This window comes from Somniosus microcephalus, unplaced genomic scaffold, assembly GCF_052327205.1.
Source record: "Somniosus microcephalus isolate GS21.2 unplaced genomic scaffold, FLI_Smic_1.0 scaffold260, whole genome shotgun sequence".
NCBI classification, from domain to species: Eukaryota; Metazoa; Chordata; class Chondrichthyes; order Squaliformes; family Somniosidae; genus Somniosus; species Somniosus microcephalus.
In genome coordinates, this window is record NW_028225447.1 from 11,006 (window position 1) to 28,427 (window position 17,422).

At 42.6% G+C, this 17,422-nt stretch overlaps 1 protein-coding gene across 2 annotated transcripts in view; it reads left to right on the forward strand.

Moving 5' to 3' along the window:
* Positions 1 to 1,097: 1,097 nt before the first annotated feature.
* uap1 (UDP-N-acetylglucosamine pyrophosphorylase 1) overlaps positions 1,098 to 17,422 on the forward strand; it is a 46,997-nt gene continuing 30,672 nt past the window's right edge. The window contains exons 1-2 of one of the 2 annotated variants that reach the window (XM_085980558.1): positions 1,098 to 2,189; positions 12,100 to 12,275. In XM_085980558.1, the coding sequence (XP_085836684.1) occupies positions 2,074 to 2,189; positions 12,100 to 12,275 (292 nt within the window). In that variant the 5' untranslated portion in view covers positions 1,098 to 2,073. The remainder of the gene's footprint in view (positions 2,190 to 12,099; positions 12,276 to 17,422) is intronic. The other variant, XM_085980559.1, reaches the window with a different exon arrangement.

Consider the following 17,422-nt stretch of genomic DNA (forward strand, 5'->3'; position numbering starts at 1 on the left):
TGGGAATGAGTTACATTTAAGTGATGTGTTTTAAATCAAAGTGGGTTCACAAGTTTAAAATTCTCTTTAAATCATATACTGCAGCCACCTAAATCATATACTGCAGCCACCTAAATCATATACTGCAGCCACCTAGACAAAGAAAGGTTTACTGGTTAATGAGCCATATGTTCATTAAAACTAGATGGACCAGTTTGTGGAATGTGACGTGCACTCCTCTCGGGTGTGTCACAATGCCCTCTGTAAGGGCAGGTTAATTTATATCATTTGACAAGTACAAAAAGATACTTCAAACAGCTAATGGAATGTTGGCCTTTCTCTCGGGCTGGAGTACAAAGGAGTGGAAGTTATGTTAAGTTATCGAAAGGCCTGGCTAGACCCCACTTGTACTGCGTTCAGTTCTGAACACCACACTTCAGGAAGGATATATTGGCTTTGGATGGGGTTCAGCACAGATTTACCAGAATGAGACCAGGACTAAAAGGGTTAAATTATGAGGACTGATTGCATAAACCAGGCTTGTATTTCCTTTGATTTATAGAAGATTAGATGGTGATCTAATTGAGGTATGTATGTATTGTAACGAGTAGCACTTGTTTCATCTTTCCCAATTTGTAGATCTCCTTATGGTATTTCTCAGTGACTTTTGTGGTTTGAGCTTCTAACTCTTTTGCTGATGTGGGTAGTGCTTTACTGTGACCTTGCTTTGCTCACTCTACTTGTCCTCCTTTACATTTGTACTGTTTTGACTCTATTGACCACTCCATTTTTCTACACTGCAGTTTATCTGTGCAGCACTACTTCTTTGTGATTCTATTCATGTTGGCCCCAACAGAGTCACTACATCTTCTTAAAGATTTCTTCTTTAATGCCTGCACAGCCGCCTCCTGGTATGCCCCAGGACTCCATGCTTGGTCCTCCTCCTAGTCGTCATTTACAGCCTACCATGGGCAAATAATGCTGTTGCAAATGAATTCCGACTACGTATCTGACATCAGTCCTGAATTGGCCTGGATTTTGCGGTGATCGAATGGCGCTCACCGTTCATTACGCTTACAGGCATGCAGAGTCTAAACCAGGAAGTGTCAGTTAGAATATTTAATTCAATGTCATGTACAGAAAGTGCCAGGTAAGTTGTTTGGCAGTAATTAAGACTTATGCCTTTAAAAATTCACTTACACTTGAATGGACAAGCACTAACTTTTTTTCTGGCGTGTTTAGTCGGTATCTAGTGGATAACCACCACAACTTCATCGAATGCTGAATCTCGACGAGATAGTGTTAGAGCGAAGCTTGTGGAGAAACAGGGCAAATTGGACAGCATTTGCCTGATTTAAGATTGGGTCCCGATGATGTCATTTGGACCCAATTGCCATTTTAGTGTTTACCTGAGTGGAGAAGTCTTTCCCGACTGGCTGAAGTAGGAGAAAAGGCCATTTTCCTGTCCGGGAGTTAAAAATTCCATCCATTGTCTCCAAATCCTTCCACAGCCTTAACTGAATAATTTTCTCATTCTCTGACACTTGATTGCTGTTTGTTCCTGATTCCTTTCAACCCACTATCTTTCACAGAATCACAGAAACCCCACAGTGCAGATAGAGGCCATTTCGGCCCATCAAGCCTGCACCGACACATATCCCACCCGATCCCCGTAACCCCTACACCAACACATATCCCACCCTATCCTTGTAACCCCTATCCTTCAGTCACTACACCTCTGTCCTTGGTAATTCTCTTACAAAACCATTTTGGCTTGCAATCACCAAAAAAAGTTTGATTTCCCCTTGCTCTGTCTCACCCCAAAATGTTCCTCTTTTACCTGTTTGCCCACCTTTCTTCGTGTTCTGAGACATTTTTGTTAAATAGCAAACACTTCTTTCTGTAGAGTTTGTTTTTAAACAGAAAGCTCATAATAGAAACCATTGTGTATAGGACTGATAACAAATGCTAACTAAATTTATTTTCTAATCTTTGTTTTTCTTAGGTCTCCTTCAAATCTCTGAAAGCAAAGTAGCTGTACTGCTTTTAGCTGGTGGACAGGGAACACGTCTTGGAGTAACCTATCCTAAAGGAATGTACAATGTTGGGTTACTGTCGCAGAAAACTCTCTTCCAAATTCAAGCCGAACGTATTCTGAAACTTCAACAGTTGGCTTCAGAGCAGTTTGGGCATAAATGCACTATTCCATGGTCAGTATGTCTATCCAATTTAGTACTTTTATTCACATGTATGCATTTACTTGCATGAATCAGATTTTAAACTAAACAGTATATTCCTTTAAGCTGTACAATTAAAATCATTGCTGTTACAAAGGGGATGTAGATTGAATTCAGTTTGCCATGGTCTAAACTGATTCAATCATAGTACAGTACAATGTTGCTTTAGCTGCACGAAATGGGTTTCAGATTGTACTTTGCTAACATGCCAAATATAGGTACGTTTGCATAAGAATAAGTGTCACCCTATCCATATGGGAATAATTGAGAATACTGACCAGTCCAAATGTTGTTGATTTACAAAATTAATTCAAAGCTTCTTTAATTCTTGTTAACCTATTGAACGTAATTACTGTAGATCATATGGCGCAACAAAGTGTATCTTTCAGCTAAACCAGTGTGACCGTGATTCTGGATGAGAAAATGTACCTTGCTTTTTGGGATTACTTCACTTTTTTTTAAACTAGATATTTTTTGGCTTCCCGCATAAGAGATTAGCGTGTAAAGTTAAGGCACATGGGATTGGGTGCAAGGTATTGACTTGGATAGAGAACTGGTTGGCAGACAGAAAGCAAAGAGTTGAAATAAACGGGTCTTTTTCCGAGTGACAGGCAGTGACTAGTGGGGTACTGCAGTGATCGGTCCTAGGACCCCAGCTATTCACAATATATATTAATGATCTAGACGAGGGAACTAGATGTAATATCTCCAAGTTTGCAGACGACACAAAGCTGGGTGGGCGTGTGTGCTGTGAGGAGGATGCCGAGAAACTCCAGTATGATTTGGACAGGTTGGGTGATTGGGCAGAAGCATGGCAGATGCAATATAATGTGGATAAATGCGAGGTAATCCACTTTGGTGTCAAAAACAGGAAGGCAGATTATTATCTGAATGGCAATAGATTGGGAGCAGAGGAAGTGCAACGAGACCTGGGTGTCCTTGTGCACCAGTCGCTGAAGGTAAGCATGCAGGTGCAGCAGGCGGTTAAGAAGGCAAATGGTATGTTGGCCTTCATAGCGAGAGGGTTTGAGTACAGGAACAAGGATGTCTTGCTGCAGTTGTACAGGGCCTTGGTGAGACCACATCTGGAGTATTGTGTGCAGTTTTGGTCGCCTTATCTGAGGAAGGATGTTCTTGCCATGGAGGGAGTGCGGCGAAGATTCACCAGACTGATACCTGGGATGGCAGGAATGACGTATGAGGAGAGATTGGGTCGATTGGGCTTGTACTCGCTGGAGTTTAGAAGAATAAGAGGGGATCTCATTGAAACTTATAAAATTCTAACGACTAGACAGACTAGATGCAGGAAGGATGTTCCCGATGGTCGGGGAGTCCAGAACCAGGGTTCACAGTCTAAGGATAAGGGGTAAGCCTTTTAGGACAGAGATGAGGAGGAATTTCTTCACCCAGAGAGTGGTGAACCTGTGGAATTCTCTACCACAGAAGGCAGTAGAGGCCAGTTCATAAATATATTCAAGAAGGAGTTAGATATATTTCTTAAGGCTAAAGGGATCAAGGGATATGGAAAGAAGGCAGGGACCGGGTACTGAGTTTGGATGATCAGCCATGATCTCATTGAATGGTGGAGCAGGCTCGAGGGGCTGAATGGCCTACTCCTGCTCCTATCTTCTATGTTTCTGTGTTTGAGACTGCCCTTGTAAGTGAGCCCTGGCTCCCTCTGTCCCAGAGGGTGTTTTCACTTTCTCTCTAAATATATAGCTTGCTCGGGGATCAAATACACGACCCTCTTCAGGTTATTTCAGCTACTTGTTTTATCACATGCCATCATATGATCCTCCTTGTCTTTGAACGGTGGAAAAGTAACACTACACTAAACCTTTTCTTGGACTTTAACTGCCAAGCAAAATTCTTAAATACTAAAAAAAGCAAATAATAGCAACAATGTAATGTCAATTTTTGTAGTAGCTATGGAGACTATCTCAAGTAAGTTTTAAAAAAAAAAGTTGAATAGTTTGTGACAGCTGCACTAAATTATTTAAGTAATATTATCATGTAATGGTTCCTTTTTCTTGACATCCACAGAACCTGTTTAGCCGGATTGTTTTTCTTTTGAAGGCTTGAGAAAGATTATCCATTTGAACGCCAGGCTGATAAACATCTTCACAAAAAAAAAAATGACCAGGACCAAGCATATTTAAATAACTGTCTTAATTTGCCTATTACAACAACATTTGATTACAACAAACCCCACAAGATGTTTGTATTTGAATTAAATGGCTTTGTCTGTCCTTTAGACACTTGGCTGAAACAAACTGGTTCAAACATTTATATCAAAATAAACAAAGGCATGGTTTTTTCTGAATGCAGCTGCTTATTAATTCTTTATGTACCATAATAGAATTAAATAAACCAATACCATGCTAATTCTTAGACAAGAAAGCTTCATATTTGTCACATCACTTCCCCCTCTCCCTTTTGGATTCTATACTAGTGAATGTGCCAACGCAGCACTTGTAAGGACCAAAACTACATTTACTCCTGATGTGACAGTACATTGGCATTCCAGTTTTTGTAGAGCACAGTGATGTTGGATAACCATGTTGTATCCTTGCAGTGTTGCTCCAGCCCAACAGATACATGGTTTTTTATCATGAATCGAAGGTAACCACACTAAGCAATTGTGGTCAGAATAAACAATTGATGCAGACCTGTTGTAGTTTCTAGAGTTGCCAGATGAGAAATGTTCTTTTTGATTTCCTGATCAGCCATTTTGGTAAATGACTGAGTATTCCTCCCTGATGTTATTTACCTAGCAGCAACAGTGTGAACTGTTAAAGCTTGGGAGTATTCTGGATTAGGTCACTCATGGAACATCTTTCAGCTTTACAAAAACATTTTCTGTATCAACAGACCAGATCAATTGGCTGGAATTTGCATTCCAAGAAAAATCACGATGCAGCTGTCTTACTGTAGTTGAGAATGAATCTGTCATACTGGTTGCCAAACCAAGGAATGCCCATGCTAGTTTCTAAATTGAGGCAGGCCCAGTGTGAGTTGGTATCCACCATTGGCTGCTAGGTTTTTTGTTTCCCTCCACTGACACGGAGGCCTTAGTACCTTACCTATGTCATCGTTGCACTTTTTACCTTTAACAATTAACCCTGCTTTGCTCAACCTGGTTAATATTTTGGTGGCATGGGTGATGTGTTCATTCCATTCCAGAGTGAAAATGACAATATCGTCAATGTATGTCCAAGTGTAGCAACAGCTTTTGTATTTATATGGCACCTTTTAATGTACTATAACTTCCTAACGCACTTCACAGGAGTGTTATCAAACAAAATGTGACACCGAGCCACAGAAGGAGATATTCGGGCAAATGGGTCAAAGTAGGTTTTAAGGAGCGTCTTAAAGGAGGAAAGAGAATTAGAGGCAGAGGTTTAGGGAGGGAATTCCAGAGCTTAGGACCTTGGCAGCTGAAGGCACGCTGCCAGTGGTGGAGCGAATAAAATCGCAGATGCTCAAGAGGCCAGAATTGGAGCACTGATATCTCTGAGGGTTGTAGGGCTGAAAGAGATTAGAGATAGGGAGGGGTGAGGCCATGGAGGGATTTGAAAACAAGGATGAGAATTTTAAATTCGAGGCATTGCTTAACCGGGAGCCAATGTAGGTCAACAAGCACAGGGGTGATGAAGACAGAGTGTTTGAAGACCAGGGCCTCAAACCCGGCACTAAGCTCATGGTCTACAGAGCAGCAGTGATACCCGCCCTGCTGTATGCCTCAGAGACATGGACCACATACAGCAGGCACCTCAAAGCACTGGAGAGGTACCACCAACGCTGCCGCCGCAAGATCCTGCAAATCCATTGGCAGGATAGGCGCACCAACGTCAGTGTTCTTGCTCAGGCCAACATCCCCAGCATCGAAGCTTTGACCACGCTCAGTCAGCTCCGATGGATGGGTCACATTGTCCGCATGCCCGATACGAGACTCCCAAAACAAGCGCTCTACTCGGAGCTCCGGCACGGCAAGAGAGCCCCAGGTGGGCAGAGGAAATGCTTCAAGGACACCCTCAAAGCCTCCTTGAAAAAGTGGAACATACCTATCGACACCTGGGAATCCCTGACCCAAGACTGCATAAAGTGGAGGAGAAGCATCCGGGAAGGCGCCGAACACCTCGAGCCTCTTTATCGGGAGCAAGCGGAAGCCAAGCGCAAACAACGGAAGGAGCGCACGTCAACCCAAGCACCCCACCCACCCGCCCCTTCAATCACCGTCTGCCCCACCTGTGACAAGAGACTGTAGGTCCCGCATTGGACTCATCAGTCACCTGCGAACTCATTTTTAATGTGGAAGCAAGTCATCCTCGGTTCTGAGGGACTGCCTAAGAAGATGGGTGAACGGGTCTTGGGACACAGGATGACATCAAGTTTACGGAGGGTAGAATGTGGGAGGCTGGCCAGGAGTGCATTGGAATAGATAAATGGTTCATTCTCGGGCTGGCAATCAGTAACTAATGGTGTTCCGCAGGGGTCAGTGCTGGGATCCCAACTCTTTACAATCTATATTAACGATTTGGAGGAAGGGACCGAGTGCAACATATCCAAATTTGCCGATGATACAAAGATGGGAGGGAAAGCAATGAGTGAGGATGACATAAAAAAACCTGCAAAAGGACATAGACAGGCTAAGTGAGTGGGCAGAGATTTGGCAGATGCAATATAATGTTGGAAAGTGTGAGGTTATGCACTTTGGCAGAAAAAATCAAAGAGCAAGTTATTATCTAAATGGAGAGAAACTGCAAAGTGCTACAGTACAAAGGGATCTGGGGGTCCTGGTGCATGAAACACAAAAAGTTAGTATGCAGGTGATCAGGAAGGCCAATGGAATCTTGGCTTTTATTGCAAGGGGGATGGAGTATAAAAACAGGGAAGTCTTGCTGCAGTTATACAGGGTATTGGTGAGGCCACACCTGGAATACTGCATGCAGTTTTGGTTTCCATATTTAAGAAAAGATATACTTGCTCTCGAGGCGGTTCAGAGAAGGTTCACTCGGTTGATTCCGGAGATGAGGGGGTTGACGTATGAGGAAAGGTTGAGTAGGTTGGGACTCTACTCATTGGAGTTCAGAAGAATGAGAGGCGATCTCATCGAAACATATAAGATTGTGAGGGGGCTTGATCGGGTGGATGCGGGGAGGATGTTTCCACTGATGGGTGAGACTAGAACTAGGGGGGCATAATCTTAGAATAAGGGGCTGCCCTTTCAAAACTGAGATGAGGAGGAACTTCTTCACTCAGAGAGTAGTAAATCTATAGAATTTGCTACCCCAGAGAGCTGTGGAAGCTGCAACATTAAATAAATTTAAAATGGAGATAGACAGTTTCCTAGCAGATAAGGGAATTAGGGGTTACGGGGAGAGGGCAGGGAAGTGGACATGAGTCTAGATTCGGATCAGCCATGATCCTATTGAATGGCGGAGCAGGCCCGAGGGGCTCCTACTTCTTATGTTCTTATAGTCAAGTCTAGAGGTAAAGGCATGGATGAGGGCTTCAGCAGCAGATGAGCCCTTGTCAGAACCAGCCACTGGAAGTAGAGTATGACTGGACCCTCACTAGTATGTGATGTCTTTTAAATTTTGTTTGAAATGCATAAACATAAAGAAAGGTATCTCATTAGTGTGAAGCAGGTAAATAACTTTGTGGCTTTTCCCGAGGTAGTATTAGAAAGGGGAAGGGGTCTTGTGATCTGGGGTATATATTTCAAAAACCTGACAATGGCAGGAGAAAAAAAATCTGCCGCTTCACTCCTGCTACATTGCTAGAAATTGGCATAAAATCAGTTTTTTGACTTTATTGGGCAGGATCTATAGTTGAATCTTGAGAAACAGAATAAAATGCCTTTAAGAAACTATAACTCAAACCATGTTGCAAATGAACTGTAAAATGTTCTATCCCATGGTTTGCAAAGGAGTGCTGGGTTGTGATTTAAGAATTGTTTTCCTACTTCTAATGAAGTCCATAAGAAATGAAGGGTATTGTCCAGATGTATTGGCACAAGAAGCACATTCTCAAATCCCCAAGAGATTGAAGATCAAATTTTAGCTAATCTCCCAAGGAATATTGAAAATGATTTATTGCTCATACATAATTCCCTCATTTAACTTCTACATGGGCTTTATGCAAACTGGTACACATAATGCAGAAATTGTTATGCTCATTATTTTAAATGTTAAGCTGTATGACTCCACAATCTTGTAAAGTAGTTTTTAAATTGGAGAATCTGAAATAAACTCAATCCATGTATTGGTTAAAAATAATTTTCAAAAATAAAATTGAGTTTTGTGTTGCCACGATTGCTTCTCTTAATTCATGCATGTATCTATTGTAAAATGTTTTCTTGCGTTCACCCAAGACTGGCATAATCTGCATTGGATTGTTATTTCTTCAAGTCCTCCTTCTCCACAGCAGCTTATTTTAAATGATGTAAGCCCTGCCCCCTCTTGACTACACTCCAGGCAATGGAAAAGCTTGCCCAGAGAGCTCGACAGGGGATTGCAGAAACCATTAGCTGTTAAAGGCCTGCAGCTCAGTATTAAAGGGAAAGTTGTCATGGGGACAGAAAAGTAGATTAATTGTCCAGAATGGCACAGTGGAGATATGCAGGCAGCTCTACTCCTTCAGATGCTGAAGATTTGGCAGTCTTGCGCAAGGTTGTAGCACAAATGAGATGTCCCAGCTTGGAGCTGGAGACTGCCATCCAGATGTATGCAGATCATGGCCTTGTGAAATAGAGGTGGCAAAAGGCAGAGTAGTAATAAGTGGAACCAGAAAGCCTCTGAGGGAAATTGCTTCTGCATTTATTGGCCCACTCTCTTCATAACCCTAAATTTTCCATGGCTTCAAATATTTATCTTAATTTTTCCCTTAAAAGATGCAATGATCTCTGCTTCAACCAGTCCTTGTGGCAAAATATTCCATGCTCCAACAACTAGCTGCATAAAGAACTTTCTCCTAACCCCTCTTCTCATTCTGTTAGTGGCCATTTTAAATTGGCCCTCATCACCACCTCTTGAACTAGAAGAAATATTCTTTCTTTTGCTCTATCAAAACCATTCATTATTTAAAGTACTTTCTCTTAAGCCTTCTCCTGTCCAGTATGTAAAGTGTCTCATAATTATAGTTTCCCATTTGTGACATCATTCTTGTGAATCTATGGTGTATGCTTTTTATGCTCTTTCTTTAACAAGGTACCTAAAACTGCATAAAATACTCTTAATTATGGCTTGGCTAATGTTTTTTTTCCAGATTTATCATTACTTCTCGACAGGCACTTATGCCCCTATTTATAAAACCCAAAATATTTTTTTTATGGCTGTATATACCTGCACTTTCAGGGAATTATGTATTTGAACCTCTCGACGTCTGTGTTCACACTTCAGCATATTTCCTTTTTTTAAAAAAAAAGCTCCCATTCCTTGTTTTTCCTCCAAATGTATTCTCTCACTTATGCACATTGAATTGCACCTACCACCTATCTACCCATTTTCCTCCCTGTTGGCCAAGCCCATACTTTTATGCTGTCAGCAGATTTTAACCATGGTGTGGAGATGCCGGAGTTGGACTGGGGTGGACAAATGTAAGAAGTCACACAACACCAGGTTATAGTCCAACAGCTTTATTTGAAATCACAAGCTTTCGGAGCGCTGCTCCTTCGTCAGGTGACGAAGGAGCAGCGCTCCGAAAGCTTGTGATTTCAAATAAAGCTGTTGGACTATAACCTGGTGTTGTGTGACTTCTTACAGCAGATTTTAAGATTGTGCTCCTTATGTCCAAGTGCAAATTATCTACATCAAGAACAAAAATGGACCCTTAGGGTAAACCACTTGCAACCTTTGTCCAATCGAGCAATACTCATTTACCCTAACTCTTTGTTTCCTGTCCGTCAACCGTCTTTCTATTCGTGCTGCTTCAGTTCTTCATATATGATGCACCTGAATTTTTCTAATTTGGAACCGGGAGCCAATGTAGGATAGTGAGCATAGGGGTGAGATGGGCGAGTGGAACTTGTGCGGGTAGGATACAGGCAGCAGAGTTTTGGATGAGCTGGAGTTTATGGAGTGCGGGGGGAGGTTGGCCAGGAGAGCATTGGAATAGTCATGTCTGGAGGTGACAAAGACCTGGGTGAAGACTTTGGCAGAGAGTAGCATGTGGCCGGACAGATATAGGCAATATTACGGAGGTGGAATTGGGTAGTCGGTGATGGTCAGGATATAGGGTCGAAAGCTCAGCTCAGGCTCAAGTAGGTCCTTGAGGTTGTGGACACTGGCTCAAGCAAGACAATGGCCAGGGAGGGGGATGGAATCTGTGGTGGGGGCTGAAGAGGATGGCTTCAGTCTTCACAACTGGAGGAAATTGCAGCTCATCCAGGAGTGGATGTCATACAAGCTGTCTGATAACACAGGCAGTGGAGGCATTGAGAGAGATGGGGTGAGGTAGAGCTGGTTGTCATCAACATATCTGTGGATCATGACCATCATGTCTGGATGATGATACCAAGGGTTGGCATGTAGATGAGGGGGCCAAGGCTAGATCCTTGGGTGACTCAGAGGTAAGAGTGTGGAAGCAGGAAGAGAAGCCATTGCTGGAGATGCTCTAGCTATGCCTCGATAGGTAAGAGTGGAACCAAGTGAGGGCAGTCCTACTGAGCTGGACAGTAGAGGAGAAGCATTGAAGGAAAATGGTGTGGTCGACCGTATCAAAGGTTGTAGAGCGGTTGACAATGAAGAAGAGGGGTGGTGTACCTTGACTTTGATTTGAACAGTTTTTGTACTGTGGGAGGGATTAACCTGATTGGAGAGATTCAAACATGGAGTTGCAGGAAAGATGGGCACTGATGGTGGAGGCAACAACACGTTCATGGACTTTGGAGAGGAAAGGGAAGGTAGAGATGGGTGGTAAATTTGCAAGGAAAGGGGCCAAGTGGGTTTTTTGAGGAGAGGGGACAACAACGTTTTTGAAAGGGAGGCGGACAGCAACTGAGAGAGAACCATTTACAATGTCCATATGGAGGCTGAGAAGGAAAGTTCAACAGTTTAGTTGGAATGGGGTTAATGGAGGATGAGCTTGAAGAGGGCATGAGGGAAAAAGGTATGGGTTTAGGGCAGCGTGAGACCGCTGGGTGAGTTTGGCTTGGTGGGTAAGGGGAAGAGTGGAGGCTGCTGAATGGATGGTCTTAATCTTAGTGACAAAAGTCCATAGGCATTAGGATTTACAGTCATTTGACTTTCTTTGGGGAAGGATTTATGTATCAATGTTGCTAACAGTTTAACCCAGTGATGTGTAAAAGCTCTGGAGTAATAATTGCTCGTCAACTAAGTCCTCTGCTCATTACAAAAATGCTGTTTTTATGAAGTCTGTCCAGTAACACTTGATTGTATTTGCCACTAGGGGGAACTCCACTCCTCATCATTTTTTTTCAACTGCTGTGTGCCTTGTAGGATTAACTGGTTTTATTCTGAATCTAAAAGTATGGTCTCGAACTTTATACAGCGGTTTTGGCTTCTACACAAGCAACCCTTTTGTATTTAATCAAATTTAAAAATGAAGCTACTTTTTGCAAGACTTATTTTCTTGTGAAAAGTACCTCGGAATATACCATTTTCTTTCTCAACTTGATTACAGACATACTTAACGGGCGTGACTTTCTTCAGTTAGTTCTGCATAAGAGTATTGTGATTGAATAGTCAAATACTACTCTTCAATGCCTGTTATTTTCAAATCCATGCTGTGGTTTGCTGATACCCCTGGACATATTTCTGGATCATTTTAATATTCCTAAACATTTTTTTTTAATTGAACCAAAAGATTAGACTTTGAAGTATTTTTATTTTTTGTTTTATTTGCCTTTTTTAAATCTCAGGTATATCATGACAAGTGGTCGGACAATGGAATTTACTAAGGAGTTTTTTGTTAAAAATGGCTACTTCGGCCTACAGAAGGAAAATATCATCCTTTTCCAACAGGGAATGTTGCCAGCTATGACTTTTGATGGGAAAGCTATCCTTGAAGGAAAAAGCAAAATTGCAATGGCACCAGGTTGGTAAAAACTGTGAGAGTATTTCCATGCAAAAATTAGTTTCCTATTACAACTAACAATCTGGGTGCAAATCATGAATGCATGTCTGATTTCAGCTGGCTTCTCCCCTCGTCCGAAATGAACCCAGGTGTTTCCTTTTTAACATGCATGTCATCTTCACTGAGATCACATTTGGATGTTGAGCAATTTTCTAAAGTCATTACCAAAGACATAACTAATACCAGCTTTTATTTCCTTTTAATAGAAAAACAAACATCATTGAACGTTTTAAGGTAGAAATTTAAATTGTGCAATTACTACTTTATATAAAGTAAATAGGAAGATAGGAACAGGAGTTGGAATACAAACAGCCCTCGAGCCTGTTCTGCGATTCAATTAGATCATGGCTGATCTGTACCTCAACTCTATTTACCCGTCTTTGCTCCATATCCCTTGATAATCTTAGCTAATGAAAATCTCCATCTTAAAATTTTCAATTGCCATCCACAGCCTTTTGTGGGAGAGTTCCAGATTTCCACTATCTTTTGTGTGGAAAAAGTACTTCATAATTTCACTCAATGATTTAGTTCTGGATTCCCCCACCTGAGGAAATAGTTCCTCTGCATCTACCCTATTGAATCCCTTTTATCATTTTAAACACCTCGATTAGATCACCCCTTAACCTTCTACACTCTCAAGGGAATACGAGCCAGGTTTTTGCAACGTGTCTTTGTAATTTAACCCCTTATGCCCTGGTATCATCCTGGTGAATCTACGCTGTACCCTTCCAAGGCCAATGAATCCTTCTTTTAGATTTGGTGCCCAAACTGAACGCAGTACTAGACATGGAGTCTGACCAAGGCTCTCTACAACTGAAGCATCACTTCCTCACTTTTCTATTCCAACTCCTTGAGGTAAAGGCTAATATTCTATTAGCCTGTTTGATTTGTTTTCTACCGATGCACAAGCTTTTGGTGAAACATAGAAGATAGGAGCAGGAGTAGGCCATTCGGCCCCTCGAGCCCGCTTCGGCATTTAATGAGATCATGCCTGATCATCCAAATTCAGTACGCTGTCCCTGCTTTCTCCCCATATCCCTTGATCCCTTTAGCCTCAAGAAATATATCCAACTCCTTCTTGAATATATTTAATGAATTGGCCACAACTGCCCTGTGTGGCAGAGAATTCCACAGGTTTACCACTCTCTGGGTGAAGAAATTCCTCCTCATCTCAGTCCTAAATGGCTTGCCCCTTATCCTTAGACTGTGATCCCTGGTTCTGGACTCCCCCGCCACCGGGAACATCCTTCCTGCATCTAGTCTGTCTAGTCCTGCTAGAATTTTATAAGTTTCAATGAGATCCCCTCTCATTCTTCTAAACTCTAGCGAATATAAGCCTAATCGACCCAATCTCTCCTCATACGTCATTCCTGCCATCCTAGGTATCAGTCTGGTGAATCTTCGCTGCACTCTCCATGGCAAGAACATCCTTTCTCAGATAAGGCGACCAAAACTGCACACAATACTCAAGGTGTGGTCTCACCAAGGCCCTGTACAACTGCAGCAAGACATCCTTGCTCCTGTACTCTAATCCCCTTGCTATGAAGGCCAGCATACCATTTGCCTTCTTAACCTCCTGCTGCACCTGCATGCTTACCTTCAGTGACTGATGCACAAGGACACCCAGGTCTCGTTGCACTTCCCCTTTTCCCAATCTATTACCGTTCATATAATAATCTGTCGTCTTGTTTTTGCCACCGAAGTGGATAACCTCGCATTCTCGCATTTATCCACATTGGGCAGATGCATGGCAAATGCAGTATAATCAGCCAACTTATACTGGAGTTTCTCTGCATCCTCCTTACAGCACACACGCCCACCCAGCTTTGTGTCGTCTGCAAACTTGGCGATATTTATATATATTTTATTTATATTCGCAGCACCGACCCCTGCGGTACCCCATTAGTCACTGCCTGCCACTTGGAAAAAGACCCGTTTATTCCAACTCGCTGCTTCCTGTCTGCCAACCAGTTCTCTATCCAAGACAGTACCTTGCCCCCAATCCCATGTGCTTTAACTTTACATGCTAATCTCTTATGCGGGACCTTATCGAAAGCCTTCTGAAAGTCCAAATATACCACATCCACTGGTTCTCCCTTATCTATTCTACCAGTTATATCCTCAAAAAATTCCAGTAGATTAGTCAAGCATGATTTACCTTCTTTAAATCCATGTTGACTTTGTCCGATCCTATCACTGTTTTCCAAGTGCTCTGCTATTACATCTTTTATAATGGACTCTAGCATTTTCCCCACTACCGATGTCCGGCTTACCGGTCTATAATTCCCTGTTTTTTCTCTACCACCCTTTTTTAAATAGTGGGGTTACATTAGCTATCCTCCAATCCATGGGAACTTCCAGAGTCTATAGAATTTTGGAAGGTGACCAGCAATGCATCTACTATTTCTAGGGCCACGTCCTTAAGTACCCTAGGATGTAGATTATCAGGCCCTGGGGATTTATCGGCCTTCAATCCCATCAATTTCCCTAACACCATTTCCCTACAAATACTGATTTCATTCAATTCCTCCCTCTCATTAGACCCTATGTTCCCCGACATCTCTGGGAGGTTATATTGTGTCCTCCTTTGTGAAGACAGAACCAAAGTATGTATTTAATTGGTCAGCCATTTCTTTGTTCCCCATTATAAATTCCCCTGATTCTGACTGCAAGGGACCTACGCTTGACTTCACCAATCTTTTTCTCAGTTTTTATGTTCCCTGCAAGCTTACACTCATAATCTACTTTCCCCCTCTTAATTAATCCCTTTGTCCTCCTTTGCTGAATCCTAAACTGCTCCCAATCCTCAAGTTTGCTGCCTTTTCTGACCAATTTGTATGTCCTCTCCTTGGACCTTATGCTATCCCTAATTTCTGTTGTTAGCCACGGTTGAGTCACCTTTTTTGTTTTATTTTTATGCCAAACAGGGATGAACAAATTCTGTAGTTCATCCATGCGATCTTCAAATGTTTGCCATTGCCTATCCACCATCAGCCCTTTAAGTAACGTTTCCCCAATCCATCCTAGCCAACTCATGCCTCATACCATCGTAGTTTCCTTTATTTAAATTCAGGACCCTAGTGTCAGTCAACTACTTCACTCTCCATTTTAATGAAGAATTTGATCATATTATGATCGCTCCTCGCACAACAAGATTTCTAATTAATCCTTTCTCATGACATAATACGCAGTCTAAGATGGCCTGATCTCTAGTTGGTTCCTCGACATATTGGTCCAGGAAACCATCCCGTATACACCCTAGGAATTCCTTCTCCACAGTATTGTTACTAATTTGGTTAGCCCAATCTATATGTAGATTAAAGTCACCCATGATAACTGCTGTGCCCTTATTGCACGTGTCTCTAATTTCCCGTTTAATGCCATCACCAACCTCAGCATTACTGTTTGGGGGTCTGTATACAACTCCCACTAACGTTTTTTGTCCCTTGGTATTTCTCAGCTCTGCCCATACAGATTCCACATCATCAGAGCTAATATCCTTCCTTACTATTGTGCTAATCTTTTTAACCAGCAATGCTACCCCACCTTTTTTTCCTGTCCTTCCTGAATATTGAATACCCTTAGATGTGGAATTCCCAGTCTTGGTCACCCTGGAGCCATGTCTCCGTAATCCCAATTATATCATATCCATTTACATCTATTTGCGCAGCTAATTCATCCACCTATATCGTTGGTACCTATATGCACCACGACAACTAGCTGTTCACCCTCCCCCTCCAGAAAGCCCTGCAGCCGCCCCGAGACATCCTTGACCCTTGCACCAGGGAGGCAACATACCACCCTGGAGTCTCGTTTGCGGCCGCAGAAACGCCCATCTATTCCCCTTACAATAGAATCCCCTATAACTATAGATCTCCCGCTCTTTTTCCTCCCATCCTGTGCTGCAGGACCAACCATGGTGCCAGGAAGTTGGCTGCTGCTGCCTTCCCCCGATAAGCCATCTCCCTCAACAATATCCAAAGTGGTATATCTGTTTGAAAGGGGGATGGCCACAGGGGACCCCTGCACTACCTGCCTGCGCCTACTACTCTGCCTGGTGGTCACCCATTCCCTTCCTGCCTGCGCAGCCTTTACCTGCGGTGTGACCAACTCCCTAAATGTGCTATCCATGATGTCCTCAGCATCGCGAATGCTCCAGTATGTATCCATTCGCAGCTCCAGCGCCGCAATGCGGTCTGTCAGTAGCTGCAGCTGGATACACTTCCCGCACACATGGTCGTCAGGGCACAAGAAGTGTCCCTGATTTCCCACATAGTGCAGGAGGAGCATGCCACGGGACCGAGCTGTGCTGCCATGACTTACCCTTTAATTAATTCAAATTTAATTAAATCAAATCAATACCACTACAATTAAATGATATACTCAAGGGCCCTTGTTTACTACCACTCCCCCACTACACAACAGAGACCCTAGAAACTATAAACCACAAAAATTAAGTTTGGAAAAAAGCGAGAAAGAAATGCTCACCAACCAATCACTTACCTGCTTTCTAGTGACATCACACTTCGATTACTTTTTACTTCTCGCTGCTGCCGCCGGTGAGTCTGGGCCGCGCGCTCTCCCCGCTCGTTAACTCCTCGGTCTCCGCGCTCAGTCTCCACCCAGGGCTGCTCTTGCTGCTGCCACCGGTGTCTACGTGGACACCTAAATTCCTTTGCTCCTCTACAGATCCTAATCTCTTACAATTAAGAAATTATTCCAATTTATCTTTCTCGGTTCTGAAGAGGATGACCTCACTTCCCCACATTGAACTCCATCTGCCTTAGTTTTGTCCACTCTCCGCTCTGCAAGACAAGTAATGGGACTATTATCTTTTTTTTAAAATGCCAGATGACCTAATTATTTATTGAACAAACTTGCAAATGTAAATATCAGAGTATTCTTGGCACAGTGGATCCCTTTGTGGCCATGTTATTTTGGTACAGTATTAAGTCTGTAAAGGTGTCCTATCTTTTTGAAGTGTTGACCGTACCTTTTTTGAGAAAGAAGGGCCATTATTTTGCAATAATATGAAGTGATGACCATTTTGTTGCGATTTATATCATTACCGCTAATGCTTAGCGAACTCTTGGTTCTCTTTTAAATTC